General features: G+C 32.2%; 2 protein-coding genes across 4 annotated transcripts in view; both read right to left on the bottom strand.

The window, feature by feature from the left end:
• LOC111712513 (uncharacterized) overlaps positions 1-5087 on the bottom strand; it is a gene marked incomplete at its 3' end in the record, with an annotated part of 15902 nt that extends 10815 nt beyond the window's left edge. The window contains 4 exon segments of the mRNA XM_023487149.1: positions 1105-1260; positions 2206-2321; positions 3631-4058; positions 5034-5087. Of these exon segments, the coding sequence (XP_023342917.1) occupies positions 1105-1260; positions 2206-2321; positions 3631-4058; positions 5034-5087 (754 nt within the window).
• An 819-nt stretch (positions 5088-5906) lies between these two features.
• LOC111712514 (uncharacterized) overlaps positions 5907-9412 on the bottom strand; it is a 12037-nt gene continuing 8531 nt past the window's right edge. For 2 of the 3 annotated variants that reach the window (XM_023487151.1, XM_023487150.1), the window contains exons 9-12: positions 9195-9254; positions 7400-7504; positions 6427-6455; positions 5908-6121 (exon numbers count right to left, since the gene is read on the bottom strand). In XM_023487151.1, coding sequence (XP_023342919.1) covers positions 6059-6121; positions 6427-6455; positions 7400-7504; positions 9195-9254 — 257 coding nt within the window. In that variant the 3' untranslated portion in view covers positions 5908-6058. Of the gene's footprint in view, positions 6122-6426; positions 6456-7399; positions 7505-9194; positions 9255-9412 lie in introns of all 3 variants that reach the window. The other variant, XM_023487152.1, reaches the window with a different exon arrangement.

The raw sequence follows: 9412 nt of genomic DNA, 5'->3' as shown, positions 1-9412 counted from the left end.
CTAGGACTTGTCCTATATACTTTCTCTCTTTCTTCTTTTCTATGTTTCTATTATAACAAATTGAGGGAAGGAAGGCCAACCACAACAATTTCTCGCCCGGGCCACACTCTTCTCATTTTCTCGCCCGAGCCACCTAGAAACCCTATTATTTTTTTATATGTACAATCCTCGAAACCACGTCCGGAGAATGTGGCTCGGACGAGAATCATTGTGGCTGGCCTCCCTACCCTTGATCACGTGTTAAAATACGTCAATTCAAATAGTTGAATAATTCCTTTAGATCCCTGTAAAGGGACTGTAAGCGTAATTTGAAGTGATCCTTCATGCAAAGATGGCAATGCCCGATTCACAACGGTACACATTAAAGCTTTGTCTGATCAAGTATGAATTAGATTTCCATGTTTTTATTTCTTTAAATTAATTGTTTCTATTTGTGGGTTCTCTGCGAAGGTGACTTGCGAGCATTTCTTTCTCATCAGAAGCAATGAAGAAATTCACAGAAATAAACACTTCTCGAGTCAAGAAATACGAGGGTATCTTCCACAATTTTGATCAGATTAAGGTTTCAATGGTACCGTTGTAAATCGAGCATCGCCATCTTTGTATGGAGGGTAACTAGAAATTACGCTTACAGTCCCTTTAAATGGATTCAACAATTAATATTTTCTTTATTTTCTTTCTTTTAGAACAACATACATTTCCTTTTAGAACAGCATACATTTCCTTTTAGAACAACATACATTTCCTTTTAGAACAACATACATCTCTTTTTAGAACAACATGCATATTTCCTTTTAGAACAGCATACATTTCCTTTTAGAACAACATACATTTCCTTTTAGGACAACATACATTTCCTTGTAGGTGTAAGTTACAGGGTTACCTATAAAGGAAAAGACGACGACTGTACGGAATTTATACTGTCAACTTTATTATATTCATGATTCCCTGCAACTGTAAACTTATTTCTTTCTTTGTTAAATCATTTAATCATTTAATAAGCTATTAGAAGACTTAATTCAACCTTAGGTCTTATTCAAGAGTTTTAGGTCGTCTTTACAGTCTCATCTTTTGTGGGTAACCCTGTGTATAATCAGGCAGTACCTAATGATCTAATGGTTGTCAGCTGTTTATTGAGAAGTTCCCGGGGTAAACTAGAGTACTTTGGTAGACTTGGGTTTAGGTTGATAAAGTATACAGGGTAGAATATACCCAGGATAGAGTTGATCAGGATAGAAGGGTTCTCCTCCATTGGGATATCTAGACAATTATCTATCAATCTATCAATATATCTATCTATCTATCTATCTATTATCTATCTATCTATCTATCTATCTATCTATCTATCTATCTATCTATCTATCTATCTATCTATCTATCTATCTATCTATCTATCTATCTATCTATCTACAGGGTGTCTAAAAAAACAGTGAATAAGGGTCTACAGACTCGTTTGTAATCGGATTTTTCAAAATTGAGACCATTTCTAAAATCTACGTACAATAAATGAAAATTTTTTTAGGCTCCTAAAGTTTTCAACTGGAATGAGTAAAAGATAATCTCTGTTTGCACATAAGTCAAGGGTCTATGCAGACAATTGTTTGTAAACGGACTTTTAAGATTGAGTCCATTTTCTACGAACAATTTTCGATTAAATGAGCCCAATTTTAGACAATTCTAGATCTAAAAATAACAAATGTACTGTAATAAACTGTAACCTAACATTGAATATAAAATTGTGCAAACGGAGATTATCTTTGACTTTTTACTTCGCTCCAGTTGGAAACTTTAGGAGCCTATAAACTTGTTTTTTTTTCAGATCTATATACAAGCCTAAAATTTAAATCATTGAATCGGAAATTCAATATAAAAAATGGTCTCAATCCGATTACAGTCAAGTCTGTAGACCCTTATACAAAATTGTGTAAACGGAGCTTATCTTATTTTTACCAAATTACTCACTCCAGTTGGAAAATTTAGGAGTCTATAATATTGTCAGTTTTATATCTGCTAGCCTAAAAATGAACTTATTGAATTGGAAATTGTACGTAGATTTTAACAATGGGTTTAATCTTGAAAATCCGATTGCAGACCCTTATTTTCCGTTTTTTTAGACACCGGCCCTGTAGCTATATGTCTGTCTGTCTATCTTGGTTTCTGTCTGTATGTGCGTCTGTCTTTTTTCTCTAATTGTCTTTCTTTCACCTATTATTCTAATCTCTCCAAGTGTTGGTTCCGTTCTTGATCCCTCGTAAGAAACTGATTTAGCGTAGGAGGTATAGGATCTCTCGTTCTTTGGAGATCCTTCAATCATACTTCGACTGAATGAAAATAATAATAAGCAGTAGGCAATAGGCACCCTATGGAAGCATGTTTTTTTAAAGATATAAAACCTTATATTTCTTGCACAATGCACACTCCTAGATACAAAATAAATTTAATTGTTTAAAGGGACTGACAGTGTAGTTTTAAGGGACCTTCCAATTCTTGCAAAGGTACCCTTGAAACCTTTATCTGATCGATATTGTGGAAGATATTGTCGTTTTACTAAGTTTAAAAGTGTTGATGATTCCTATATGTTTTCAGTAGAAAACTAAAACATGATCCAAAATAATCTGTTTTTAAAACTATAAATTTATTGATATTGATATCTGATTCATACTTGATCAGACAAAGCTTTTAAAGCCGGGTACCGTTGTGAATGTGGGTATTGCTCTCTTTGAATCCCTTAAAATTACGCTTACAGTCCCTTTAAGAAAGGGCCCAGAGACATCAAATGCAAATTTCCTCTATACCGTTGCAACCGTGTTGGCACAAAGGTTATAAGGTTAGGAAAGTTATTTGCTGTTTAGTATTCTCTGCGTTTATAATGGAAGCAGTTCTCTCTGGGCGGTATTTGTAAACAAGAATAGATACATCAGATCAGTGTTACTCTAGTATCCGAGTAGGATAAAAGCATTTAGTTTTGATAACTTTTAATAATTCACATAATAGTTTTCTATGACCAGAATATTTCATTGATTTTTTATGTAAAATGGATCCCATGTCAGGCTGTGACATCCGTCTCGTGTTTACTTTACTGCCCATAGACAGTACACTGCAGTACGAAAGATGCGTAAACATCTGAAATAACTATCTTTACATTTTAATTCTTTGGTTGACACCAAGGATTTAATGCAAGGAAAGTTATTTCAGAAATGTACGCATCTTTTTTACTGCAGTGTACTGTCTCTGGGCGGTAATGTAAACACAAGACGGATGTTACAGCCTGACATGGGATCCATCTTTCACATAAAAAAAATCAATGAAATATTCTGGTCATAGGAAACTATTATGTGAATTATCAAAATTATCAAATTTACTGCTTTTAAACTCCTCGGATACTAAACGAACACTGATGCATCTATTCTTGTTTACAAATTCCGCCCAAAGAGAACTGGTTTCAATATGTAAGCAGAGTATACGCGACCGCAATTAATTTTCCTAGCATTACACCCTTGGTTGACACTAGGAATAAAAATTAATTTGCACAACGTGCAATAAAAGAAATAAATACAAAAATAAAATGCTGTTAACATCGCAGATACTTCTAGATTTTCTGAAAAGTAATAACACATCTTCTTATCATACCTTGTCCACTCTTGACCATTCCAAACTAATAAAGAAGAAGGTCCATCAACTTGATCAACTCCTTCTTCATCAACTTCATCAGCTTCAGGCCTGTCTTTATCAACGTGTGTTTTATGTACTTCAACAGAGGCAAGAACAGAAGTCCCATCAGACTCTCCAACTGGATTCATTTCTAAGGGTATATTGACAGTTCCTTTAAACTCCTCTACAATCGCTGCACATTCAACGGTTGCTTCTTTTTGTGCGTCAACTGATCCAACATCTGCTGTTCTTACATCAGCTGTAGTTACATCAGCTGTTCTAACATCAGCTGTTTTAACATTAGCTGTTCTTACATCAGCTGTTCTTACATCATTTGTTCTAACATCAGCTGATTCCAAAATGGCGGTCCTGGTTATAGGTTCATTTAAGAGATCTCCGCAACTGGTCTATAAAGGAAATAATAAAAATGTTGCAGAGATTAACACTTGCTTTTTAAAGCTACAGCACTCTGAAGTACCTGTTTTTCTTTGCTCAATCTTTCATCATTCTAATTTTTCTTATAATTTAAATTCTTTTATAATGTTTAGATTTATTTTGTGGTAATCAATTCTCTAATGTAAGTGAAAATTGTTTTTGTTTAAATATGTCAAAATCATTATCAAAATAACCGTCTCGTATTNTACAGTTTAAAGTATAAAGTATACAGTATACAGTAATACAGTGTACAGTATATAGTGTACAGTATACAGTGTACAGTATACAGTGTACAGTATACAGTGTACAGGTTACAGTATACAGTATACCGTGTACAGAATACAGTATACAGTGTACAGCATACAGTGTACAGTATACAGTATACCGTGTACAGGATACAGTATACCGTGTACATGATACAGTATACAGTATACAGTGTACGGTGTCGCTATACAGTATACAGTGTACATTACATTATACAGCATACATTTTACAGTACATATACAGTATACAGTGCACAGTATAAAGTAACCTTTATACAGTACACAGTTGACAGCATAAAGTATACAGTGTACAGTTTACAGTATATAGTGTACAGTGAATAGCGTGCAGTTTACAGTGTACGGTATACAAATAAAAGATCCTTGTGACTAAGCCTTAAGGAAAATATCGATTACAGTAACAACATTTTGAGATAAAACATCTTTTAGATTGAGAAAACATTTAATAGCAGCGCCCCTTGGTCTACGTACTATGTAAAGGTTATAAATGTGTATTTTTCTACCACCATGTTAACAATACAAACCATGCACTCATACAGTTATATAATTAAAGAGACTGAAACTTCAGTCAGGGTATTGGGATTAAACCCAGTATCGGAAACTTAAGTCAGGGTATTGGGATTAAACCCAGTATCGGAAACTTAAGTCAGGGTATTGGGACTAAACCTCATCTTCAGAGCTTCCAATGTAGGCTGGATTACTAAACACCAACCTCAGCATGCTGTTGTTTCTGACTATATCTAGATTCCTCAGTATATTCAGGGACTGTTCACCTTTCAGAACTAGTCCCGAATACAACATTAGCAATGCAGGCTTTTCCAATCTTTATCATTGATTCCTACAATCATTATCATTGTTTCCAACAATTTTTATCATTGCTTTTTACAATCTTTATCATTGATTACAAAATCTTTATCATTGTTTCCCACAATCTTTATCATAGATTACAAGATCTTTATCATTGTTTCTTAAAATCTTTATCATTGCTTTATAAATCTTTTCATTAATTTCAAGATCTTCTTTATCATTGTTTTCTACAATCTTTATAATTGTCTCCTGCAATCTATACCATGGATCACAAGATCTTTATCATTGTTTTCTACAATCTTTATCATTGTTTCTTGCAATCTTTATCATTGTTTACAATATCTTCATCATTGCTTTTACAATCTTTATCATTGCTTCCTACAATCTTTATAATTTTTTAACAAGATTATTGCGTTCTAAAATCTTTATCAATGTTTACAAGAAAACTAGAAGATCACATCTGCAGTATTTTGTAAACTTCTCCTTTAACCTACTCTAATTAAAGCACCTGTTTTTGTTTTCACGTTTTTTACAAAAATATTTGCGGAAAAAAGAAGAAAAAGAAAAATATTTTTTTAATACATGGACACGGTAAAAAAGAACATTTAATCGAAGAATAAATATTCCCATTTGGTTTGGTTTGTTTTTACTCAAATTTGATTTTAAATGAATTTTTTAAACTGATAGAATGTTTCTTAGAATTTGAAATTATTTTAAGAATAATTAAGTAATTCTAAACAATTTTTTGGCCCTGTAAATATTAGCTCGAGTAACCGCCTCTTCTTCTGACTCTTGGTCAAAAACCAGTTTAATTTCAATACATTTTTTTCTTCAATTTGTTTGATTGATTAATGGATTTTACAAAACTTTATTGATTGACTCTTTTACCTGAACACTGTACTGCAAAGGTAGAAGGGAAATGAGCAGAGGAAGAAATGTAAACTAAACTACAATTTCATGGAATTGGGATTATATCATTCTTATTATTTATTTTATGCCAGACTCTTAATATCATAATATATTTTGTCTTATTGGTTCTCCGTTTGTAATAAGTTAATCATAAACTGAACAATTAAAAAAAAATGCAACTTGGAGAATTTTATGATTTTGATACAAAAAGAACAAAATATGTTCTACTGTGATATACATTTTACGGGGCCATATAAACATACAACTATTCTTAGAAATGACCGACAGATTGGAAATATTTGATATTAATAAATTATAATTTTTTTATTTTCAATTCCAATTCCTTGAAATTCTTCGCATTGTTGTGAAAACCTAAATAAAAATAGAAAAATTTGTTGTTGCTAAATTACAATAATCATAATTAGTATTGTAGTTATCATTGTTATTATTGTGTGCAGACTGCAGAGGCCTTTTTTTTCAATCTCAATATTTATGGAATTAAATACGTTTTTATTGTCAATCTTAACAACTAAGAGAAATCAAATTTCTAAAAATCAAAATTGCCATGTAAAAATAAAAGAAAAATCAGAATTACGTATTTTGATTTGCAAAAGAAGTCAAAAGAAGTCTTTTTTTTAATATCTACGAGTGAACATCATGTGGAATTGTAATAATCGACCCCCGTTAGGCTTTTTGATTATATTGGAACTGTACGTTTAATTTCAAGTAAGTGTATCTGTTTTTGATTATATTGGAACTGTAAGTTTAATTTCAAGTAAGTGTATCTGTTTTTGATTATATTGGAACTGTAAGTTTAATTTCAAGTAAGTGTATCTGTTTTTGATTATATTGGAACTGTAAGTTTCAAGTAAGTGTATCTGTGTATCAAGTAAGTGTATCTGTGTATCAAGTAAGTGTATCTGTTTCAAGTAAGTGTATCTGTTTTTCGGGTTCAAAAAGTGTTTAATTCTTTTAATTCATACATTGCACTTATAAGGAAGAAATGCGAGAAACCACAAATCAAAATAAACAGTTTAAAGAAACATAAACATAGATACTAATTCATACTTGATCAGACAAAGCTATTAATGATAATTTTTAATTAATAAAATTGACATCTAAATGTTTTTTTTTTCTTAAAAACAGTTTAAGAACTATCGTTCTTTATGTTTCGAAAATTATCATATTATCTTTACTAAACTAGTTAAACATCGCAAAAAAAATATTAAAACCCTAAAATCTGAAAATGTCTAACCTTGAAGAAGAGGATGAATGTTTAAAAAATATTAAAACCCTAAAATCTGAAAATGTCTAACCTTGAAGAAGAGGATGAATGTTTAGGTCGAAAAGAGATTTAATAATGGAGAGGAAGGAGAAAATCAAAGAGAATATTGGGATACTTGGCAAACAGGCCACACGACCTAAGAAATACAATGAATAAAATGTAACCCCCCCCCCCACAGTGGGGTATTCTTAGGGGTCACAATGTGGTTTTTTGTCACAATCTTCCTGTTTAAATGCATATGTTTTATGTTTCATGATAAGAATTCACAATTTAAATGTATTATGAAATCTTTTCATTTACAAACATTGTTCAATTGTAGCTTGCATTGATTTATAATGATTTCAATTTATAATTACGATTATATATTTATCCATGAATGAACATATAATTTTAAAACGTTTTTACAAGATATTAAAACGGTTTTAGTATAATTTAGATTTATAAATAGATTCTATAAATCATCAATAAAATATTTGGGGGTGTCAAAAGGGCGCCCAAGTACTTGTATCGCCTCAGATTCGTTTATAAGATACCTTTTTTACGAGTTTTCTTGGAATTGACAAGTTTTACCTCAAGTTTTGTAACTTCATGTCAACATTACTACGGCTTAGTTACTTCTATATATAAATTTGGCTTGTCTCTCTGTTTGTCTGTCTGTTTGTTTGTATCCAATAAACGTCAAAACGGCTAAACCGATCGGGCCCTATTTTTTTGTGGGACATCACGTGACCACAGGGATGCTTTACGAATGATAAAAATTAAAAAAATGCGTTTTAAAGGTTTTTAATTTTGTAAAAAAATTTAAATTCTTGAAAATCCGCGAACCTTTTTTGACTTAAATAAAAGGTTTATTGTGGAAACTCAATATCGCTGACCCCCACCACCCTGATTTTAACCATTTTGTTTAACAAATAAGTCCTTTTTTTACTCCAAGATAATGACGAGATTATCATAGTGATGGGCAATAGGTAGATTCGTTTTACAGAAACATTTAATATTTTTAGACTTCTAAAAGGTTTTACGACACTCTGAGAAGGCTTTTATCAAACATGCAAATTTGTTATCATAATTAAAAATATTTAGCAAAAATTACCCAAAAACTATTGTATTAAAAACCCAAAACGATAGTCTTAAAACAATCGTTTTTGCCTTATATTTTCTTCTATGGGAAACACATGTGCATACTGTCGTAAACCCTTTTAAAGTCTAAAAAACATTAAACATTTCTGTAAAACCATCCCTACTACACAGACGACTGTAGGTAATACATACTGTCTGTTTACTAATATTTATGATTCCCTGCAACTGTAAACGAATTTATATCTTGTATAAATCATTAAATATACGCATATTAAGTCTAAATTCAAGGCAGAAGATTAAATCTAACCTTGAAATCTGAAGAGTTACAAGTCGTACTTACAGTCTTATCTTTTGTGGGGAAGACAATGAAGATGTCTGATTGAACGCGTGAATTTAATTGCACTTTCATCTTGCCGGACTACGTTACATAAGACATGCTGGGTCTACTCTACACTGAGTAGCCCGACTCACGAACAGCCGTAGTACATTTGAATTCCCGACTATCCTGAGCCGGGTCAACCTTTCCGGTCCTAGTTTGTACTGTATCGCACGGACATTGGGTAAATAAAGCAGACACTCAATAGGACTAGCCGGTGCAACAAGGTTGACGCGGTCAGACTTTAGGTTGAATTTACTTTTACTGAAGGTTCGGAGGTGCATGGACTGGACAGTACGACTGAATGTATATACAGTACTTGTTATACCGGCACTGATCATGCAACTTTTAGACTGGGGTGAATTGTTACCTAAGGAGTCCTCTACACATGCTGAGGTTGGAGGCTGGGACCAAGGAAGGGTTAAAACACCTGAATAAAATATATTTATTATCTTTAAAAAAAGATTTAATGCATCAAGAGTTTTTAGGATTTCTACCATGGATAAATAAATAAACATAGATAGCTTATGTACGCAAAATCACCAAGAATTGTACAGTCCGCGAAATCACACTTCTTTTTTAGACCAG

The sequence above is a fragment of the Eurytemora carolleeae genome, unplaced genomic scaffold (genome assembly GCF_000591075.1).
Source record: "Eurytemora carolleeae unplaced genomic scaffold, Eaff_2.0 scaffold1260, whole genome shotgun sequence".
NCBI lineage: Eukaryota > Metazoa > Arthropoda > Copepoda > Calanoida > Temoridae > Eurytemora > Eurytemora carolleeae.
This window is presented reverse-complemented; position numbering and strand designations above follow the sequence as displayed.